Here is a 23,334-nt window from a genome sequence, read left to right on the forward strand (position 1 = left end):
ATAAATGTGATTTCTTTCAGTAAAGCAGCAAGTCTAGCTGCTCATCTTGGAGCTTTCATCAGTTTTACTGATTATTTTGTCCATCTTATCAGTCCAACATATTTACGGCTACATTTAAATTCAGCTGACAGCTCCCTCTCACTCTGAACTTCCACATGGTCTGTGTTGTATTTATTGCTTTCTGTGACTCCATGCCAGTAGTCGGCCTAAGCAGCGACTTGTAGAACCAGTTCTTGGCTGCTTATATAACTCCACTGGGGGACAGACTTACTGTCTGGGTCAGGAGACAAAAAGTTGGTGCTGATGCCTGCACTTAAAAAAAAAGGACTCAAAAAATTCAAGCAACACTGATGAGTTCAATAAACTTTTTTTATTATCTTTTTTTTTTTTTTTACCCATTTTGAATCTTTCACATCAAAAATGAGCAGTTTTTGTAACCATTTTGCATATCCACATGAAGTATAGCAATACATAATACCTTCCGGACGAGCCTTATTCAATTTTTTCCCCCACATTTTCGGAAGTCCGTTTCGGCAAACAACAGAGTTATATGGTAACAGAGTACAAATGGTAATTGGGGAGGGGGGGTGTGTGTGTGTCAAAGGACATCTTGGGTAAATACACAGCACAACCGGGAGGAGCAGATAGCAAAATGACACAACAGGATGACAGGAAAGTACACGTCGCAAGAATTATAGTCAAATATAATATAAAATAAAATTATTAATAACAAAATAATAAAATAATGACAGCAGTATACAAGATAGAGAGACATTTTTACATTTATACATAGTGGCCGGAGGCAGGCACCAGGAAGTGAAACAGTTTAACTTGTAGACTGGATGAAGCTGAAGACTCAGTGCAGAGGAGAGGGGGCCAAAGTGGGACGAGGAACAACACAATTAAGAGGCACCTTGAGAGGAGAGCAGCTTTGCTGGTTTTGAGCCATTTCGGTTATCAGACAGACAATTTGAGTCTTAAAATGAAGTTGTGTTGTTGTGTTTTAAACAAGGCTTGCCTTGTGCTTGTCAGGTTTTGCCAACAGCGGTGTGTGCATGTATGTCCACACAGCCCTGACTTGATATGTGTAGAACTGGCCTTGACTACTGAGGAGTGTCGAAGGAAATCCCGATCGGACTGACGCGTCTGAAAAGAGCGTACCTCATTTTGTGGCTCGTACGATTGGATTAAAAGAACATATTTGAGGCATCGTTTTAGACAAAAGAGGGACTGTACAAGATCTCACAACAAGAACAAACTCATCACATCGAAGTCTAGGACTCCACACCAAACTGCTCTATTTATTTATTTTTGTTATTTTGCCACATTTTTTATTCTTAAAATATATATTCCATATATGCAAATTTGTCACATTATACAATCTAAGTGCTTCAGAAGTGAAGGGGGCGTGTGTGTGCAGATGGTGGGAGGGGCTTACGGTACAGGTGTGTTCAGAGGGAGGACGAATGGAACTCCAGATGAAGCATATGTGTTCTTTGGTCAAAAGAATGTTCCCATAATGCCACAGTAAACGCTGGCCGGCCACCAAGGCAGGTTACAATTATGAAAAATTAAATCATGTTCAAATTTTCCACACGGGAAATATCCCAGTCTCCAGCTCGAGTTTCATTCTGTCCCCTCCCTTGTTAAGTGATCTACTGGGACAGGTGGGAGGTAGGAGTAAAGGTATGGGGGGGGGGGGTGACACAGTGAAACGTTAAGGTGAACTCACACCCCCACACCCGTTGTCTGCGAGATGGAGCTGTGAAGTCGACTGTTCTGGGTCAGAGAGGGGATGTCAACCATTTGTCCTTAATCCCGCCTCTTGCTGCGTACACCCCTGTTACCGTTCACTCCCCTCTTTCCTCCCTCCTTTTTAGACCCCGCCCTCTCGCTCACATGAGACTTGACATCTTCTGCGTACTCTGAGTTGTTGTCCAGATCTTTGTTCTCCTCAATGGCCTGGCTGGTCTGAGGGTTGCTGGTTAATGCCAAGTAGGGGTGCTGAGGCAAAGTGGGCGAAGGGGACAAGGGGGTGTGGACCAGTCCCTCAAGCTGCACTCCTGCTCCCCCATTGGACAGAGCTCTGTATTTGAGGCGGAGCTTGTGTGGCAAGGCAGTGGCTTTGACCTCAGCTTGAAACTCGGCGTACGAGGCGGAAGCTCCCGCCTCCTTCTGGTGGTAGCTGCTGATGTCCGAGGAGGACGAGGAAGGAGACTCGTCGTCTGTGGAGCCCTCCTTATCGGAGCTGCGAGGGTCTCCTTCGCTGGACGAGGTGTCTTTAGTGGAAGAGTTCTCCTGGTAGAAACCATCTGCTCGGGGGCCTCCTTCATAGGTGAGAACAGGGGGCTCTTCATCCAGTGTATTGAGGTAGCTGTTGTGCTGTGGGAAGGAGGTCTTGCCCTCCTCAGTGTTGTGGATCAGATTGGGGGCAAAGGAGTTCTGGTGGTTCTCCTCGTGCTGAAAGCTCTCCTGACCCCGGTAGCTGAAGTGCCTGTGATGATCCTCCTGCTGCTGCTGACACCCCAGGTCGTACCTCTGCTGCAGTTCGCTCATAGACTCTGCGTCGCCGTTGGCGTACTCGTACTGGGGCGAGTCCACGGTCTTGGTCCTTTCGAGCTTCTCGGCGACCTCGGTGATGGTCACTGAGCAGTCTGAGAACTTGGAGGTCAGGGTGAGCTGGTTTTGCTGCACTGGTCTGCTCTGCTGGGACGGCTGCTCATCCAGTCTCTGGCTCTCCATGGGGTAACAGCCGCTGCTGGAGCGGTACAGGATGACGCTCCTCTGGGCGGCCAGAGGAGTGTGACTGGACGTCTCCATGTGGCACTGCTGCGGCTGACTGTGGTGCTGGTAGTCCATGACGCTTTCAGCCGATGAGACGTTCTGCTGGTGAGGTGGAACCAAAGCGGTGTGGTTGCCATGGTAGCCCCCACTTGACATACCATTGGGAAGCCCCTTGGAAATCCCGTTGGGCATCCTGTCGGTTTCCAGGCGGACCATCTCCAAACTGGCGGGCTCCTTCTTGATGCTGTAGCCCATGGGTTCGGGGCTGTCTCTGGAGGAGCCGTCAGACATGTCGGAGATGGATCCTCGGGGGGAGTAGCTGTGGAGCGGAGCGTGGCAGTCACCACGGCTCGACTGTTCCGTCTCGGAGGAGTCAGAATTCAGCATCACCTGGGATGCGCTGGAGTATCCGCTGCTGGAGAGGTAGGCGTTACTGTTTGGGGTGCCGTTGGAGCTGCTCCCGTTGCTGATGGCGTTGACGACAGCGGCGCTGTTGGAGATCTGCTGACTCTTCTCCATGTACGAGGCTGTGCTGATGAGACCGAAGCGCAACTTGAGCTGAAGGAGCTCCGTCTTTAGTCGAACGTTCTCCTCATTCAGTGCCAGAACCCTGTTTTCGAGGACCATGTCATTGAGGCGACGCTTTTCCCGCGACCGTTTCGCCGCTTCATTATTCTTCCTCCGTTTTTCCCAATAGCAGGCATCTTTCTTCTCATCGGAGATGAACTCTCGCTTGCGACGGCAGGTCACGTTGGGTTTAGAACCTTTAGCCTGGCGGCCGAGTCGCGCTCCACCTTCGGGAAGAGGAGATGGGAGGGAACCACCGTAGTTGGAGAAGGAGTCGACCTCAATGGCGTTTTTGTTGCTGGTGGATGGGATATGTAAACTCAGACTTTCCATTTTTCCCTGCTGGGGGCTAGAGAGCAACTCTAGCAAAGGGTAAAGGGGAAAGGGAAAAGATGTAACTCTATGTGAGGCTTCTGCTTCGCCGGAAAAGACTTTGACCTATGTCGCCGGATCTGCAAAAACTTTATGATGAGGTATTTGTGCTCCTTGAAGCGACAGCCTCATTGAGTTCTGCTTAATTTTCAAGATGGAAACCTTCAAGTGTCCATATTAGCCAAAAATATTAAGAAGAGGTGGAACGCCAAAAAACCCTCAGACATTGAACTAATGTACTGAACAGGAAACCTATAAAAAGAAAGAACTTTGTCTTTGGGTCATAGAGTCTTGCAGCTGTCTTGGCAAACGGTCCAACAGTGCGTCGCTGGAGGCGAGACTGAGTTTATCAACGCCGTACGGGATCTGGAGCAGAGCCGCGATGCCTGTCAGGCCACTGCCCTGCTTCTCTGGAGGATGTAGGTCAGTCCGTCTGGTTACGGGCTCCCCGAGGATCCGTCTCCGGTGATGCTGCTCGCTGACCGCTAACTGGGTTACGAAGACAAGGAGAGAAGGAAGGGAAGGGAGGGAGAGGAAAGTCAGTGAGATTATTTGCAGTTGCTGCGCCACATATTTATATAAAATTGCAGTCTGGTCAAATTACATTCCAGCGCAGAGCTCTTCAGCGAAAGCTTGTCGTCAACACAATTTGTTTGTCACAGTTTCCTTTGTGCCAAAAAGCTATGACATAACCAACCACGTCTACCACCCCCCCTCCCCCCGCCCCCAACAGAGGGTTACATAAAGCTTGTCTTTCTCGTCTTTGTTTCCTTGGGCTGCAGAGGGAGGAGGTGTGTGAGTGCAGGGACACACCACGACACAGGGTCGGGTCCGAACATACTTTATGTACCGCTGCTGTTGCCGCAGAGCTCTTGCATAAGACGGGACGCCGTTGCTGTGGCCTAAGGAGGACTGAAGCGGGCCGACCCGGCGCCAGCGCTGCAGAGACCGGATGGAGACGCGTTTGAAGCATCACCAATATCTACCTATGTGACCAGAATGACGTTAAATGTCTACTTTTATTGTTTTCTAAAATGGGCTTCTGGTGTGTGTGTGTGTGTGTGTGTGTGTGGAGGAGGGGAGCTCTCTCATGGTGGTAATGTCTCATTTCCTCCAGCAGCCGAACACTGTCTAAAATTACACAACACTACAAGGTGCTCAACGTTCCCATACAGCAGCAACATTATAACTTTATAAGAAGCCCCGCCCACTCCGCATTACATCATAACGTTACAGATGGCGACAGCTGCTGGGCGTTATGTGGTAAAGAACGCATGCCGTTCTGTGACGGTTCCACGTCACACAGTGGATAAGAAGACAGTGATGAGACGGCAGGAAAACGTCTTTTTGTGACGCGCTGAGGGAACGCCGTGATCTAGGTCAATGTGTTAGTGGGTAACAACAACTGGTCTGGTGTCAGTTTTCATTCACAACACTGGAAAATCAAGCAACACAAGCATCAGCATCAGTCTCTGCTTTATCCACTGCTACCACGATACCCAAAAAACCACTGAGAGGAAAAAATGATGGAATTCTATTATTTAGCCGACTGTGGAGTTTTTTTCCACACTGCTGTGAAACCAGACCTGAACAAAGAAGCTTCACTGATTGGTGTCAATAATTAATCTGTGATAGGAAGAAGGCAAAAAAAATGGAAGAAAAGAAAATGGAGTAAAAGTTCTCTGCTTGAACAAAACAATCATGTTTGCTTTTTTTTGGTGTTTTTTATTGGTTTATTTACACGTCACGGCTGACTTTTCGATAGTACGTCAACAACACGTAACAGTTTAATCTAATATTTTATCTGCTTTTCCAGGGGTCAGTGACCCTTTTAGATTATGTCACAGTCCATAAAAAAGAAAAAGAAAAGTGCCCATGTAACACTGTGGCTCTGGCGATGAATTATTAACCACTTATTTACCCACTTCGATGTCGTAACTCAGGGAGTCAGAAATATGCAGCCAAACGGTGTCGAAACCTCCTCTGGTTCTTAAAAAAAGAGGAGTGGAGCTCCGCCGCAGAGAAAGACGGACTGAAATACAACCAACAACAGATGTGGAGAAATGTGGGGTCAGCCTCCCCCACCCCCCCTCATCCCCACCCTTGAATGATTTTCATAAAGACTTGAAGGGGAGGATGGGGTAGCACCAAACAAAGGCGGGCAGGAAGGAAGCGAGTATACGTCTGCTGTGTTCCACTGACCTAGAAAGCGGCCGTAAACACTCCTCCCGTCTTTGACGCTTCGCCTCTAAATAGGTCAGTGGGACTTCAAGGTGGGGAAGGCGGGAGAGGGACGATTAGAGCGCACTAAAAATAGAGCCGCAGACGAATGGGGCGACAGGAATGGGGTGACAGGAGGAACGGTGGAAATCAGAACCGCATCAGAGAATCTCTAGCATCGGGGAATTAAAAAAAGAAAAAAAAAAACAAACCTGAACACGTCACAGGCCTTAGAATGAGATTTAGAACGCCTCAGGGATTTTCATGCAACATTAACTCGGGCAACAGCGTCTGATTTGTAACGGCGTGAGGTTAAAAAAAAGAAAGGAAAAAGAAAAAAGGACCTGGAGCGATAGGGAGACGGCATTGACGTCACGGCACACACCCATCTCTGCAGCCGGACTGGCTCATATCGGTCCCTCTCAGGACCGCATGGGGAGGGGCTGTTGTTGCTCGTAACGGACGTGCTCTGAATCTCTCTGCTTGCAGACCTGAGCTTGTGTAACACATGCATATTACATAGCAGCAGCAGCTACAGGTTACTGGCAGTGAATGCCCTGCAATATCCCCTGCAATATCCCCTGTGCTCTGACTGAGAGCAAAGACTATGTTGGGATATTTACGCTGCTAATCCACCCACTAATGATTAAGTTTTTTTAATCTGTGATTTTGCTCACGAAAAAAACCCCAAAAAACCTCCTTCCCAGGCACTTGCCGCTCAGCAGAGAAACGCTTCACCTCTGACCTCATCTGTGGCAAGTGTGAGTAAAATGCATGGCATTCACCCCCCCCCCCCCACCCTCCATCTTTTAAGTGATTCAACACCACACACGTGGAGGGGGCCCCTGCTAGGAGCCTCCATTTTGGCCCAAAGCATTGTGTAAAGAGACAAAAAACTTGGTAGACAGGATTACAGACAATCCACGTCAGTTACTGAAACATCTAACTGGGTGCAATAAATAAAGAATAACAATGATTATATATAGAAATGTGGAATCGGAAACATAAAGCTCGTCTTTTGAGAGAATTTATGAACTAAATTAGCAGCAGACTCCAAGAGTAAAAAACCACACATATGTAAATAACAGACAGTAAAGAAGAGAAACTGAGAGAAGAAGCTGTGGTTATTGGGTCTCATGTTCGTGGGATCAGCAGACGTAGTCGATCACAGGTTGTCTCGTACATCTCATGCGTCCCTTCACCCAGATTCATGTCTGACCTATATTCAGATCGCTGGCGATGCAAACGCTCTGAAACCAGAGCAGCTGGCATCAATAAGTAGCTCACAGGAGCTCGGCTGCCTTCACCAGACAGGGCTTTCCACGCATTGCATCACATCTTACATGTTCACTCATTGTTTTAAAAACCGTCACCAAATCTGTAGTTTTTTTTTTTATATATACAATAACTCTTCTCTTCAAAATACCCCGGTGCAGACAGCTTTTTCTTTTTCCTGTTTTCAGTTGAAGGACAAAGACTGCAGGTTAAAAATAGCTCACAAGAGCAGCTGTGGCATCACTGATGAACCCATTTCTGGGGGACGATGTCAAAGGAAGGCTTTTTTGCCGTGTTAGAAATAAAGATTGGGCGTTAATCTGGGTATGAATGATGAGAAGAAAGCGCCTGAACGGGAATCAATTACAAGCTTGTCTGTTCCAGAGAGAGGAGCTGCTGTTTATGGCTTCTCCCCGCTGTGTGCTGGTTATGTCATCCACTCCGACTCCCTCCCAGCGAATCTCTCTGAGGTATTTAACGCCTTACCAAAGAGAGAAGCACCCAGTGACTCACGCAGAAAGGAAACCAGACATTGTGTGATATTTTCACCTTCAAACCTGAACATCTGTGAATGTATTTCTGACGTAACCCCTAAAAACACCATGTACACATCTGGAGAAGGTGAAGTTTAACCGAAACACCTGCATAAAAAAATAAATAAATCATTTATTATAGAAGACTGTTTGCTACCTTTAATATTATTTCAATAAATAATAATAAATAATAACAATAATACAAATATTAACACACAATGATGTCACTGGCTGTTATTATAGCTCTATTTATTAAAAATGTGATTTAATAATTAAATTCAAAACGTGCTTTAATTCAGTCTGACTTCTCCATCTGAACCCATGTCTACACAACAAGGTGATCTAGTGACCTACATTCGTACACAACACACACACCCACACACCCACACACACACACAGGTAATAACACGCCACGTGAAGGGGAACAATGTCGTCCACTGTCTCTGCGGTAACCAACTAGCAGCTGCTCCGTTCTCTGGAAAACACCACCATAACCTCGCCTTGACATTGAACGCACCGCGGGCTCCGGCCGGCCGCGCTGCTGCGGCTCCGCTCCGCATTCAATGCGGTGGTGGTGGTGGTGGTGGGGGGGGGGGGGGAGAAAAACGCCACAAAAGTCGCCACAAAGTCGCGTTTGTTGCTTTCCGCGTGCGACGTTCAAAGTCGCGGAAAAAAAAAAAGACAAAAAAAAAACAAAAAGCTTCAAACGTCTCAAAGTCATGGGCGCGAGCCGCCGATGCGCCACGCGAGCCGCCATGTGAACAATACCCGGTCATCAGCATCACGCTGCTGCGCTCGACGCGCGGTTACCGGACGTCAGCGTTACAACAATAATAATAATAATAATAATAATAATAATAAAAACAAACAACCCGCACGGATCGGGTGAAACAACACGCAGACGCGTTCGGGTGGGTCGGAACACGGTTACCTCTGTGCGTCCTGGAGGAGTCCAATTAACACTCAAGGCGTCCCCGACACAAAAGCTGTCTCACTCCCGTTTCCTCCTTTCCTCGTCCGTTTTAGAGGGGAACCTCCCCAAAAAAAAAAACCCGAAAAGTTTTCGCCTCCTGCTGCCGTCGGTGCTCGCACTGGCTGCGGTTCGTCGGTGGGTCGGGCGGGTTCTGCGTCTTGGCTCCGGCTGCCGGTGTGTTGTGCCGGACGCTTTGCTCCAGTTTCTCCGGCTCCCTTCCTAGAAATATGTGTTAGTAGGTCAATGGTTGCGTAACAGCCCGCTGCCTAGTCACGTTTCTGTCCTCTATCCCTCCGCGAGAGTCCCTCCGCCCCCCCCCCCCCCACGGGGTCTGTGGCGTTATCGTTAAATCCCGTCTCATTTCCACGTCGCTTATTTTGGGAAGTTTCAAAGTTTATAATCACACACCGACACCGTGTGACCGACAGACACCGACGCGCCCTCCGGGTCACCCAGAACATGTTCGACACCTGCTGGTACCGATGACGTCAGAGACGGAACCGACTGGTTTTTTAAAATTCATTCAGTTTTCATGTTATATCTATTTCTGAACTATCAAGTAAATTTATTAGCGTGACTGTATTATATTATTAATTTAGTTTATTTTATGACTATTAATAATTACCTAACTAATTAATTAATTAGTTTCAACAGAACTACCACATTTTTAGACCTTTTGAGAGTGTTCTATACAAATTAAGGCCTTGACCCAATAATATATATATATATATATATATATATATATATATATAGTACAGGTCCGTACACATAAACACACACATGTAGGCATCGTCTATAATGCAGAGGTGTGTATGAGCCCTAACAGTGATTTAAGTACCAACACTCACATTTTCCCATTTAATTTAACTAGTAACAGAAATAAATATTCCATCTCTTGTATTTCCCGTGTGATGACATTTTATTTTCAAGTCCCACCCCTCCATATTTAACATTTATTTTGCCTTTATAGACAAAGGATGGATGCATTTTCTGTTTGTAATGCTGTGTGGCAGATACACATCCACCACTAACCCACTTCCATTGTGCCCCCCCCTCCCTCCCCACCATTAGATCACGCTGGAGAAATGGTGGCCTTGAACTTGTCCAGCTCCTCCCCCACTGGTCCTCCGTTAGAACCACCAACCCCCCACACATGCCTCCGTTTCTCTGCATGCAGACATTCCCTTGGTAACTGTGGTGTGGTGGAGCCTGCCTAGCAACCAGGAGTCTCTCTCTCTCTCTCTCCGTCCACGCAGAGTGGGTTGCATGAAGATTGATTGCAGACAAAGGAGCTCGTGGCTTCTGCGCGAAGGAGGAGCCTCTGCAGGTGTGTGACGTTACCTGTTTGACGTTAGGATCAGTCAAACCTCGTTTCAAATGCTTTTAAACTGAAGGATTTTCCCGTTCGTCCTGTAGATGCAGGATGAGACTCGACATTATGACCCACCGGTGCCGTAACGCCGCTGAATGAATGAATGAGATGAGATGAGAGGTGCGTGGCGCCCCCTTGTGGTAAGAATAACACACGACTACTGCGAAAAGAATGAATGAATGAAACTGATTCTGACAAAGGAACTTGATGTGAATACTCCCACAATTCACTTCAAATATTGAAGATTTCTTTCCATCGCCATCAGGGATCATTCTGGGATGCCTGTGACCAAACTCTTTGTCTGTCCGGCGGTGAATGTCGTCTGAACCTCTACCCTCACCTTCATGTGGACCAATCCCTCTCTACTGCAGCTGCTTCAGTGCTAAAAATAGCTTTCATACTGCTGACGTGAATATATGAGTCATACAGTCTCACTTCACTCTCTGCGTTTGTGCACGACCCCCCCCACCACATACACACACACACACACACACACACACACACACACACACACACACACACACACACACACACACACACGGCCTCCCATGCCGTTTCAGTAGCCTGAGGTCAATGAGGGTGGGGGCCAACCAGTTTATCATTAGCAGGATAAATCAAATTGAAAATGAAATTAGTGAGCTGGTTCAGCAGCAAGTGATGAAATGCAAAGTTAAAAATACATTTTGAATGTTTTAATTCAGATCACACTGGTAGCAAAATTCTGACTCTTCACAGTCTAGCACCTCTGCGTTGCTCTGATATATCATCTGGAACAACATTGAACATTCCTGTCTTTAAATCTCTTCATGCACTACCACAATATTCATACTTATTAAAAAACACATTTTAATTAATTATTGTTGCCTTCTTTTCTTTTGCTGGCTTTTGCTGGGGAAAAAAAGGGGGGAAAGAACAGCTGAATTCACCTGCACACCTTCTTTGGGACATTGTCATTATGGTGCTTTTACACAAATTATTTTTTTTTGAAAATTATACAAAAATTAAGTTTGTGTTAAAATGCCTACAAACCATATGAAGTCACAAGAAGACAAAAAAGACAAATGCCCACAATCAACTTCAGAGGTGGTAAAGGACAATCTTCAGAAACATGCAGCGTCCTTTGAAACTCCCGAATTTTTTAAAGAAATTGAATTTTGTTATATAATCTGTGTGCTGTGTACCTGATATGTCACGCAGAAATTCCTTTTAGTTTTATGTCATAATTTGGATTTGAACTAAACTACAGTATTTTCTGTTTTTGTACTTGCTGGCTGTGGAGAGTTTATCACCAGATTAGGTTTTGGGGTTTCCAGCCCATTCACACACAACTCACACAAAACTTAACTACAGGTAACTTGTGGGTTCCCTGTAGTTAAGGGTTAGTTATCTTCCTATTATTCCTCCCATGCACCCACCAAGAAAAATGCTGGCGTCTCCAATGCTGACATATTCATCTGATGTTGCAGTAGCCTCACCTAGTGGTGAAAATACGCAATTACATGTATAGAGGTGACGAAACATTTAGTTATAAAAAAATTACAGTATCAACTTGACATTCTGAGAGAGAAAAAATGATAGAAATACAAAAATCATACATTAGATTTTTTTCTTTGAATTTAACTGTCTGCATTTGAAATGTTATCACCACCACATATTTTATGAAAGACTGGAAAAAATGTGTGAATGTGTCGAGTGATGACTGTGAAGAACCTGAGGCTCTACTGAGCTGACGACCATCACACATATTAGAAATTGACCAGATAAAATGCAGCATCTGTTTATCATTCTTCTGGGTTTGATATACTGTATTTGGAATCCTTTGGGCCACAAATCAACAAAATATTAATCACAGACCTGGTTTTTTTTTTTTTTTTTGGAAAGGCTGCTCAATACATAATTGTTGACACAGATCACAAATCAGGCTCAGGTCCGTGTACTGACTTCATCTGTTATTGATGTAAATTTTGAGTTGTAATGTTTGACTCAACGTTGGGGGATGTCTTAACACGTTAATGTTACCTTTTGTCACTGATGCCGCTGAATCATGGATGAATCGCTCTTTATATTTGGCGGTTGTGTTTCTATGACGACAGCAAATATTCTGGGACGCCATTCTACTATTGCACTGAAGAAAACATGACTCTATTGTGTTCCTATAGGGATCATGAATGTGCGTGGGAAATCTTTACGACCACCTGAGTGATTCTCTTTCCTACGTCTTCTGGCAAGTGTGCACCGTCAAAAACAGGCAAACATGTCTGCACAGAAACACACAAACACACATGCTTGCATATGAAAATAACATCTTTTAATCAATTTAAATCCTCGTACAGACGTAGTGATTGAAGTCAATAAAATAACTTGATGGATGTCATTTTGACGGGAACTTTAAAAGCTTTGGCAAAATCCCACGAAACAAGAGAAACCAATTACCTTCCATTTCGTCATACAGCACATTAATGCTCCTTTCATCCGTGTTTTTATTCTCTTCCTTTAGTTTTGGCCTCAGAAATCTCACCAGTAATTATCCCCAAAACGCTCAGGTTCTGCCAGTAAAAAACTATTAAGGTAAGCTTATCTATTAAAATAATTACTGTACAATAATTATTTCCTTCAAGCAATCAATAAAATTTTATTTGTATAACCCCAGATAGAAATGTCACAGCTCTCATGTGTGATATGTCTGATGTTAACGTAGTGTGGAAAACCGAAGTTTAGAAAAGACAAAGTTGAGTCCATTATTTTCCTGTAACAGGTCCAAGTGCAACGTAACATGACCAGTGGCGGCCACCGCCCACCAGAAGGAGGTATTTCGTCATCTCAAACTTCATATTAGGCCAACAATCCCAACCACGACCTTCACCGATAGGTGAGGCGTCTGTCACACATCCATTCCAGTCTGTGATTGGATTGTTGTGCGTCAGTCATTCAGGAAGTTCTGCCTCTGCAGTGCCGCCTCCACGCTGTCGCTATATTTGATGCCCTGCAGATCGGCTGCTAGAAGAACCACCAGGACAGATGGCTACATGTGTGATGAAGACAGAAAAAAAAAAGACACTTTTAAATTCTGATCGGATAAACGCATTGTTCCTCCAGAAGGTTTCAGGTCGTACCCGCAGTCCGGAGAAGACCAGCTCCTGATCCTGCAGTTTGAACTGCCTCAGCAGGTCCCTGAGCTCGCTGACCACGGAGTAATCTATGACACTCACATGGCGGCAGTCCAAGACAACCGAACGGGGAGGACACACTGAAGGAGCAACAGTAGAGGGGGGTTTAAAGGAGGAGTGAACAGACAAACCCACGCTGTTTTCATCAAAGTGTTTCCAGAAATATTCACCTTGAAGGGCTTGAGTGTGAATGAGGTTGCTGAGATACTCTGTGGCAGGAAAGCTGAGTCCACTGCCCAGCTCTATCACCAGCATGCCGTGATCGGACACCTGAAGCAGCGGGAGGCGCGCGCATGAACTCAAAAAATCTCCATGAAACTCCAGTGAAGATGGAGATTACGGCTAACGGATGCTTCTTTCAACAGGACTCAAAGCCCCCAAACAGATGACAGCGGTACCTTTATTTGTGGTCTGGCCATATTGTAGAGTAGCAGGGCTCCAGAAGTAGCTACACCTCCGATGATTCCGTACTGCACCTCCCAGAAGCTCAGCAGGAACGTCACACCGAAAGGAAGCAGGTCCAGCTCTGGAGGACAGACGTGAGCGTGAGGACCACAATGCAACACGAATGAAAAAGATCATAAATGTGTGAGCAAACACCCACTGCTTATCCTCCACATCTTTGCCAGAATTCGTAAATCACACATGGGCGTGACGGCACAGATGATAACAGCTCCTAGAGAAGCTTTTGGGATGTAGTACAAGATCGGCATGAGGAACCTCAGGGAAACCAGCACTATGGTACCTGGAAAAACACATGAAGTAGTAAAATTTCAACGCAAACCAAGAAGAAGTATCTGTTTTCTAAGTGAAAGAAATCAGATTAAAAGTTCTATGCTATACGGCTCCACCAGAGAGTTCATTCAGAGGTGAGACAGCCCAGACTCACCCGTGATGACCCCTCCTGCTGGAGTACAAACACCTGTCTGGGAGTTCACCGCCGTCCTGGGCGAGGAGGAAACATGACATGTCAATAGAGCTCTCTCTGCCTCTGCTCCTGTCGCTCACACGCACCAACCTTCCAAAGCTGCCAGTGACAGGATAGGCCGACACGAAGGAGCCCAGGGTGTTTGTTACACCAATGGCCAGCAGCTCCTGGTTCACATTAATTCTGTAGTTGTTCTGACTGGCTGAGAGGAAACAGGAAGTTTGAATATCTAACACAGAGTCTGTGCAGCGAACAACACACCGGCATTGGCTGGCGACGTGTTGCTGATACCACTAATACCTACCGAAGGCTTTAGCGATAGCAATGCTCTCCAACAAGCCCATGAGGGGGATCACAGCGAGCCCTTCCCCGAAGCCCTGCACAGCACACACAGAAACGAGAAAGCTGCAACTCAATCCGTCAGCAAATCAACTTCCCTCACCCGGGCGTTCACCTCGCTTCTCTGCTCCTTACCTTCACAATTTCCACAAAGGAGACGACGGTGCCATTGGCTGTGGTGTCCGTGGTGGGAGGGGGCTGGAATGGCGGGAGCCCACTGGGAGTTTCCCCGGTGACTGTGAACACGTGATAGCCTCTACTATCCAAGGAATACGCCACGGCGGACGCAGCCAGGACCACCAGAGCGTTACGCACTGAACGAGACAGAGAAGAGAAAGCTAACGCCGCGGGAGCTACGTGACACAGACACACCCACAGACACAGGTACTGACTGGTAGCTACACTCCACACGAATTTCCTGCTGACTTTGGAGCACAAGGAGGGGGGAGGATCGTCAGAGTTGATGTACATCTTCATCACCATCAAACTGACCAGCAGGGCCAGACAGATCAGACCCAGAACCACATCCCCGATCCTGGCCTCTGGGATCCGGGAGAATGTGTAGTAAACCGCCAGGAAGAACTGGTGGGGAATGCCCCGCAGCCCCAGAATATTCTGGAAACGGAAAGAAGTGACTTCTATCAGCTGAAAACAGTAAGAAGAGTTGCACTGGATTCAGATCCGCGAAGCCGCTTCGACCTGTCAGAAAAGAGATCATTTCACCACTGACTCTCTGGTGCTGCCAGATTATTGACCTTAATAACCAGCCAGTTAATAATCATTCAGAAAACTAAACCTTAGAGAAAAATCATTTGAAATAAAAGAATGAGATTAATTATACAATGACAAATTAAAACATACAGACCTATATATAAAAATACTTAATTGAATATTATGTGTTATAAAAGATTTAGGCTCTTGCAAAACTTAGTGATAAATTTACAGTAATTCTGTCACAAAAAGAAGAAGTTAAATATTTTGAGCTGGATTGATGAAGGTTTTTTTAATATATGCAATGCTTCCATACTGATTTGAAAGTGTGTATTATTTTAATTCCTGTTAGCTGCTAAAAAAAAGTAGAGGTTTCTGTTCTTTATGTTTTTTATGTGAACCTGTAGTCTCTCGTGGTAAACTCTCACCTTGACCTGGCTGACGGCGATGGTTATTGCAGAAGCACATGTGAAGCCTTTTATTACAGGGTAAGAGATGAAGTCCAGCAGGAAACCTGCACGAGACGCAAAGTGATGACAAAAGGAAAAATAAAGGTCCTGTTTAAAACTCAGGGACTCTGCAGTTGTGTGGTTAAGAAGAGGAAGTCATAGACATGGTGGTAGGAAGTGGCTCATACACTCGCCTCCTGTTTCTTCAGCTCCTTCTTACTTTTAACTCTGTCTACATCGATGGCTGTCGTGCATCAATGCGTCACAGTGAGCAAAAAGTTTTTACAATTCATCTAAAAATGCCTTTTGTGAGTTTATCACCAACGAGTCTCACCTAATCTCAGTAACGCCATCACAGTCTGAATGAGTCCGCTGAGGAGGGTGAGCAACGCGGCTCGGTGGGGCTGCCCCCCCACCACGGAGAAACACAGCAGCGACATGATGGCTGTGGGACCTATGGTCACATCCTTAGAGGTCCCCAGAAAGGTGTAGATGAACCCCCCCATGAAGGCGGAGTACAGTCCATACTGTGGAGAAATTTTTTTTTAAACATAATTGTGAAGACAAACATCATCCTTGCTTAAAACAACATTTTCCCTCTTGTTACTTCATTTGAATGCCTCATTCTGCAAAGATGATGTGTGTAGAGCTCAATTTTACACAACATGACTTTCTGGAAGCTCATCCATCCAAATAAAAACGCTAGAACAACTTGATTTTATAAGCTTGCTGAATCTACGGGGAGTTGAATCCAAAAGATATTCATCTTAATGGCGACCTGGTGAGGACTCACCTGCACAGGAAGGCCAGCGACCTCAGCGTAAGCCAGCGCCTGCGGTATGGCCGTCAGCCCGACGGTGAGGCCTGCGAGGAGGTCCATCTGAAGCCACTTGAGCCGGTACCTGGGGAGCCAGGAGAGGATGGGCAGCCATGTTTTCAGGGTGCTGTAGGAGCAGCAGCTCCGCATCACGGACGACAATCGTCCCAGCCGAGACTGCTCCATCACTGAGGGATTAAAGGTCAAGAAGAAGAATCTGGAGAGGAGAACAAAAGTGGCAAAATGCAAACATATTAATCAACTGGTGTCTGGAGTTAAAAGTCATTTATAGGCTTTTGGGAACTGCTTGTTTCCTCTTCCTCTCGACGTGTCTTTGGCCAGCAGTCAGGGAAACATGATAGTAAAGTGATGTGTGTGCAGGTTAGGGTCACTTTACCTGGATGTTTCTCTGTACAAATACAAACAGTGCATTAAATCAACTGAAATCAATGCCTGTGATCTGAGTGACACAGAAAACTCAACCTTTGGTCAACAGTCAACTGACTCATATGCTGCCAGGTCACACAAGTGATGACTGCTGACAAAGAGACAAACACCTTTTAACTTTTTTAAAGCCTAAAGATGAATAATTAATCCTCTGTGTGATCCCTGACTTTAACTTGTCCAAGCTCTTAAATTCAAATGAGGTCACAAGACTGACCTCTCTTTGGCATCCTTTTCTCTGTTAAGTGAATGCTTTAAACAAAAACACACAAGTTCTCCATAATCAGGTCATTAAATGCTTATTATTTCCTGTTTTATGTGAATTACCACCAATGTCAGTTTACAGTGATTTTTTTTTCCTTTGAAAAAGTATTGTCCAATACTTTATTTATGTTATGTTTATGTAATACGGCTCCATAATGAACTGAATTTAACGTGTTGCCTTGACAACGTGGAGGAATACGTGTGTGAGGCTGAAGCAAACAGAACGACAACAGAAGAGGACCTAAAAATTAGAAAGAATAAACCGATGGTACAAGAGTGAAATATAATTTTTTTAAAAATTCAACACTTAAGACGGAAATAAAATAGAATAAATAAATAATTACAAGCAGAAACTATGTTACAGTAAATTAGAACAGAGGAGACATTCTTACCCAACATCTCTCTATTACTCCCAGGTCCCTATTATCCAAATCACTTCCGTAAAAATCCTACCAGCTCAGCGGAGCGCGAGACGGTTCCGGCAACCTATCGTCATGTGACTTCTGTCACGTGACAATCGAGTGGGCGGGACTAAAGTTGATTACGGAAAACGAAGGTGCCCGGTTGAATCACGTTATTAATTGTAGTGAATTGTTACAGATAAATCACCTGATAATCAGGATGGATTTTGAGATTAATGTGAATATTGATTGTAAGTGAGGAGAGATTTTCGCCGTCATGCAGCTGGAGCTACTTCTTCTAACTTTGGCGTCATGCAGCTTTGTGGAATCAAAGAGAAGGAACGTCCTTCTGATCATAGGTAATGTCTTAATGCTCTGGTGATTCGTGTCAGACATTAAAGACTCTTGAATTTAGTGCTGCGTTCAGGTACGCCTGGTTTAAAGCAGTACAATCTAACAGCGCTTCTAAAATTACTTTTAATTAAATTCAAGTGATTTTAGAAGCTCTTAATATTAAATAATAATAATAAGATAATAATAATTATAATAATAATCAATTAAAGAATACCTACTTCACATGGAGAGATTTATCTGTTTACTGAGAAACTCCTTTCTATCTCACTAATAGCTGATAGATTGAATCACATTTTATTCTGCTTGTAATCCGTTTAACTGTTTTGTATCAGAATATAAATGATAATGGCTCTTCTTTTCATACATTCATGTTCGAGTCCTTGCCTGATGATTTGTAGATATAACAATATGAATCAGTACATATGGGATCCAGTTATAGCAGTCGCAAATGAATGAAGTACAGATTACCCTAAAATAGTAAACAGAACTCCTGTAGTTCATATTTGATGTTGTCCTCAGTGGTTTGATGTTTTAACCGCAGTTGTTCAAGTATAACCAGAACTACAATACAGTATCCTCAAAACAAACATGTCCAATATCTCTGAAGGAATATGGAATATACTCTCATATAGTTCATCCTTATTTGCTTTAGAGCTTTGCTGTATATTTACACTAAAACCTGTTCCGTAATCTACTGTATTAACACAGTATTCATGTCTGGAATTAACGTCAATGCAGTCTGTGATTAAAAAAAGAAGAAGCTGTAATGATGTTATTTTTAGGAATTTACTTTAAGCAATGCTACATTAACGAACTGTACCTTTTTTTTTTTTTACAGTCAAACATGAATATAAATCAGAACTTTTCAGTAGATTATTGTAAATTTACAGCTTTAACTCTCTTCCTTTTGTATCCTTAAGAATTTCTGGTGTAGAATCAGGTGAACCTATTTTTCTCTCTTTCAGCTGATGACGCCGGTTTCGAGACAGAAGTGTACAACAACTCTGTGGTCCACACCCCCCACCTGCGTTCTCTGGCTGAACGCAGCCTGGTGTTCAGCAACGCCTTCGCCTCCGTCAGCAGCTGCTCCCCCAGCCGCTCCACCATCCTCAGCGGCCTGCCGCAGGTAAAAGCACAGGGGCAGCGCACGGGTAGGCCTCGGGTTTAACGCTTTAGGTGAGTTTCATCTCTGTTTTCAGCACCAGAACGGCATGTACGGCCTCCATCACGATGTTCACCACTTCAACTCATTTGACCAAGTCAAGAGTCTGCCGCTGCTCCTCAGCCAAACCAACATCCACACAGGTGAACAAGAAACCCACAGCGGTAAACACAAGTTATCTGTGTCTGAAGTCTTGTTTGTTAATCACCGTTTATACCCTCTCTCTCCTTTTTGTCTCATTCCTGCAGGTATAATTGGGAAGAAGCATGTCGGCCCCGGAGCTGTCTACCCGTTTGATTTTGCCTACACAGAGGAGACCAACTCCATCCTCCAGGTGGGGAGAAACATCACCCACATCAAGCTCCTAGTCCGCAAGTTTTTCCAGACGCATAAAGAGGAAGCCTTCAAAAGAACCCGAAAGGAAGATGAGGATATAGACACTGGAAGAGATGAAGAGAGGCCATTTTTTCTTTACGTTGCTTTCCATGATGTCCACCGATGTGGACACTCACAGCCTCAGTACGGAGCGTTCTGTGAGAAGTTTGGGAATGGTGAAATGGGAATGGGTACGATCCCTGATTGGAAACCAGAATACTACACACCAGAGCAAGTAAAGGTGAGATCTTGTGTTTCAAATGCAGAGTAAAATCCCATAGAGTGGACAAAAAGGATCACGAGTTGTAAAAGCTTTAGACAAATTATTGTGAAATCTTGTTATCAACTTTCTGTCTTTTTCTTTCAGAAAATAACTGAAGTATTGTCATATTTTTATCTTTTCTTTTCATCAATATTCCCACTTCTACTGATGTTTTAGAGACAGTTTTTCTTCTCATCCTGTCTCAGCTGGACCTACATGTTATAGTGAACATTTCAAACGCCCGTCATCATTATTCCAACATCAAATCTTTCTTTTTAACTACAGATCACTGTAATGGAATGTTACAAAAGATACACCAGCTCGTAGCTTCATCCAGCTATCAACACTGAACATCTAGTAATCTTGACTTTCCTCATATTTTTGCATTTCAGGTTCCTCCTTTTGTACCAAACACACCCGCCTCACGAGCCGACTTGGCAGCCCAGTACACCACTGTGAGCAGGCTGGACCAAGGCGAGTATCAGGACTCATACAAGAACAATGATCGAGGGCGGAAGGAAGATATTCTTCTAAAATACCAACCTATACTTGACTCCTCTGCAGGTATCGGTTTGGTTCTGCAGGAGCTCAGGGAAGCTGGCTACGAGAACGACACGTTGATCATCTACAGCTCAGACAACGGCATCCCGTTCCCCAACGGCAGGACCAACCTGTATCGCTCTGGGACAGCGGAGCCCATGCTGGTTTCCTCTCCAGAGCACAGGGAGAGATGGGGAGACACCACCCAGGCCTACGTCAGCCTGCTGGGTGAGACAGAAAGAGGTTGCCCTGCTCAAACCAGCAGCTGATAGCGATTTCCGACTTCTTAAAATGAAGCGATAACTACTTCCACTTACCTGTCATATGGGTGGAGTCACTTTTGCCTCAAGTGGTTTGATCTCAAGTAATTTTACTGACAAAACAAAAACCCTGGGTGTGTCCCGACTGTCTGCTGATTTGTGTAAATCAATAAACACAGAAGTCTGAATGTTAGTGGAATGTTCTGAATCTGCCACCAGAGGGCGACTCAGAGACACTCCAGCAGCAGATCCATCAGTAAAAGCCAACAGAACCCCCAATGGGGGGAGAAGGAAATATTAATGTGATAATAACATTAATCCAACAGCAATAACCACAAATGGTAGTAAAATAATTAACTTATATGAAACTGTAACAGTGAGTTGTGTTTTCTCCATCAGACATCACTCCCACCATTCTGGACTGGTTCTCTGTCCCATACCCATCCTACACCCTCCCCGGGACCCCCACCACCCCGGTCCACCTCACGGGTCGCTCCTTACTGCCGGCCCTGATCTCTGAGCCTGTAGACTGGAACACCGTCTACGCCAGCCAGTCCCTCCATGAGGTCTGAGCGCGCTCAGTAAAAAGACCCCCACCCAGGACTGAAGACTCAGTGATGAGTTCTGTTCCGTCTCTTTGATTCTAGGTGACCATGTTCTACCCAATCCGCGCAATCCACCAGGGAACGTTCCACCTCCTGCACAATCAGCACTACCGTATGCCCTTCCCCGTCGACGAGGACCTGTACGTGTCGCCCACCTTCCAGGACCTGCTGAACCGCACCAGGCTGAGCGAGCCCACCCACTGGTTCAAGAGCCTGGACCAGTATTACAACAGGGAGCGCTGGGAGCTGTTTGACTCCAGGTCTGTTGGAGCTGCCGCCGCTCATGTGGCCCCAGCGTTCATTCTGTTTTTAGGTCTCGAGGGGACGTTTCACGTTCGGGATCCGCCTGTGAAAAAAACCCAAAAACACAAGGTGCTAAAGGATAGACTCATTTGAGGTGAACCCAGGGAGTGTTTTTTATTTAACATTGAGATAAACAAAAGACCACAATGGGAAAAAAATCAGATGTATTTATTTTATTAGATTTATTTGATATTGTGTGTTTCTGTTTATTGCACAGCTGTGAGTTTAATTTAGAATCAGACTTGATGGAATTAAAGCGATGGGTTGGGCCTCAGAGACGGTTCGCTCTCATCTACAGTTTGACTGTAATTTCAATCCTAACATAGAGGAAGATAAAATAAATGGAGACACTGATAATAAATTATATTTATATATCAAATTTAATTTCTTTTTGTAAAAGAAAGTCATAAAATGCTAAATGAATCTTTAAAAGGAGTAAAAACAATCAGCCGTGGGAGCTGCTAATGGACCGGTCCAATCCAGATAGGGTTTGGTTCAAGTCCCACCAGCTGCTAATGGACCAAGTCTCTAAAGCAATAATAAGATCCACTTGTTTTAAAGGATTTGTCGATTAGGTAGTCAATCGTATAGACGTCACAATTATTATCAGGAAAAAATTTCTTTGACTCTTAAGCATTTAGTTGTTCAGAAGAAGTGATTTTTTTATTTTACTTTTCGACGGACATGCCAATGAGATGTCACAAAGGATTAGAAAAGATTTCAGATATTATGTTGAAGTCACAAATTAGCTTGGAAAAGATAGTTGGAGTTTAAATGGTCCAGAAGCGTCATTGGTCAGCGTCACGGTGAAGCTGAAGGCCGATCGCTTGCCAATGTTTTATTGATGGGTTCTTGGTTCTGCAGCTGTTTGTGAACAAATACTTCATCCCCACAGGGTCGATCCTCTGGAGACACGGAACCTGGCATCCGACCCAGCCTACCGCATCGTGCTGGAGAGCCTGAGGCAGAGTCTGCAGAAGTGGCAGGGAGAGACGGGGGACCCCTGGGTCTGCGGACCAGACTATGTCCTGGAGAGCAAACTAGAACCACATTGCAGACCGCTCTACAACGGCCTCTGACGGACCCTCTGGTCCTCGGCGTGATTGACTTGTTACATAAAATTACATTTTTACATTATTTTTGCATATCGGCACTGCATTAAGTTACAAAAAAAAATCCATTCCTTTCTTTCTTAAATGATTTTGTCATGTAATATTGATTTTTATGTTACTAAATGACATCATCATTCAGGCCTCTTATCTGTTTCTGTGTATTTAAGGTACTTTTTTCCAATCATCCAGAAGCCCTCATAACCCTGTTTCACAGAGAAGCAACATGGTTACGCACTAACTGGTTTTGTTGTTATCTAATGTAAAAATATATTAGTCTTTGTCTATGTCGCGGTTGTTCTCCTCCAGATCTGCTGATTACACCGGCAGTGGAGTTCCTGATGTATGACCAGTAAGGTCGACAAATCAATCGGGAAAAGGGATTTATTGATTTTCTAGTGCCTCACTTTGAATCGAGACTGATTCACAGTCCGTGCGTGTTAAAAGCGGTTTCTTTAGAACAATTTGGGTCACCTATAATTCACTCTTGTTTATTGATCTGCTTATATTTTTTTTTACTCTTAATCGATCCGTTTTCACTCAGGCTGGAGTAATTTGAAAAGTGTGCACTGATTCTGTTTTGTTCTACACCTCCTGTCACCTGCTGTAATCCCACGGTGGGTTTTAAGGTCTTAAAATGTAAAGTTGTTACATTTTTGGAGTGAAAGTAAAAGTTATTCTGGAAATGGATCTTGATCTGTTTTTTTTTCTTGATTTTTGACATTTAAGACGTTCACGTCATTTAATT

At 44.7% G+C, this 23,334-nt stretch overlaps 3 protein-coding genes and 1 long non-coding RNA gene across 6 annotated transcripts; 2 read left to right on the plus strand and 2 right to left on the minus strand.

Moving 5' to 3' along the window:
- Positions 1–389: 389 nt before the first annotated feature.
- nfil3-5 (nuclear factor, interleukin 3 regulated, member 5) lies at positions 390–8,973 on the minus strand. Its single transcript, XM_068321178.1, has 2 exons — positions 8,683–8,973; positions 390–4,212 (listed from the first exon to the last, which is right to left on the minus strand). The coding sequence occupies exon 2, from the start codon at positions 3,682–3,684 to the stop codon at positions 1,813–1,815; it is 1,872 nt and encodes a 623-aa protein (XP_068177279.1). The 5' UTR covers positions 3,685–4,212; positions 8,683–8,973; the 3' UTR covers positions 390–1,812.
- Positions 8,974–9,812: 839 nt separating this feature from the next.
- Positions 9,813–10,931, plus strand: LOC137600785 (uncharacterized). The gene is made up of 3 exons (XR_011036983.1): positions 9,813–10,051; positions 10,141–10,236; positions 10,362–10,931. It is a non-coding gene; the product is annotated as an uncharacterized lncRNA (long non-coding RNA).
- A 1,436-nt stretch (positions 10,932–12,367) lies between these two features.
- Positions 12,368–20,436, minus strand: slc26a11 (solute carrier family 26 member 11). 3 transcript variants are annotated; one of them, XM_068321216.1, is made up of 14 exons: positions 17,608–17,696; positions 16,484–16,724; positions 16,025–16,217; positions 15,670–15,755; positions 14,923–15,145; positions 14,666–14,844; positions 14,496–14,568; positions 14,282–14,393; positions 14,153–14,208; positions 13,868–14,008; positions 13,662–13,789; positions 13,434–13,533; positions 13,210–13,343; positions 12,369–13,118 (listed from the first exon to the last, which is right to left on the minus strand). In XM_068321216.1, exons 2-14 carry the CDS (start codon positions 16,691–16,693, stop codon positions 13,017–13,019), a joined length of 1,737 nt encoding a protein of 578 aa, XP_068177317.1. In that variant the 5' UTR covers positions 16,694–16,724; positions 17,608–17,696; the 3' UTR covers positions 12,369–13,016. The 3 variants fall into 3 exon arrangements, with proteins under 3 accessions (XP_068177316.1, XP_068177315.1, XP_068177317.1); XM_068321215.1 differs by lacking the exon at positions 17,608–17,696 and adding an exon at positions 20,313–20,436 and having other exon boundaries at positions 12,368–13,118; positions 14,666–15,145; XM_068321214.1 differs by having other exon boundaries at positions 12,368–13,118; positions 14,666–15,145.
- On the plus strand, positions 17,749–23,264 carry sgsh (N-sulfoglucosamine sulfohydrolase (sulfamidase)). The gene is made up of 9 exons (XM_068322510.1): positions 17,749–17,975; positions 18,936–19,096; positions 19,170–19,275; positions 19,381–19,748; positions 20,162–20,243; positions 20,334–20,537; positions 20,969–21,135; positions 21,217–21,434; positions 22,373–23,264. The coding sequence occupies exons 1-9, from the start codon at positions 17,894–17,896 to the stop codon at positions 22,554–22,556; spliced, it is 1,572 nt and encodes a 523-aa protein (XP_068178611.1). The 5' UTR covers positions 17,749–17,893; the 3' UTR covers positions 22,557–23,264.
- Positions 23,265–23,334: the final 70 nt, after the last annotated feature.

The sequence above is a fragment of the Antennarius striatus genome, chromosome 8, assembly GCF_040054535.1.
Source record: "Antennarius striatus isolate MH-2024 chromosome 8, ASM4005453v1, whole genome shotgun sequence".
Classification (NCBI taxonomy): domain Eukaryota; kingdom Metazoa; phylum Chordata; class Actinopteri; order Lophiiformes; family Antennariidae; genus Antennarius; species Antennarius striatus.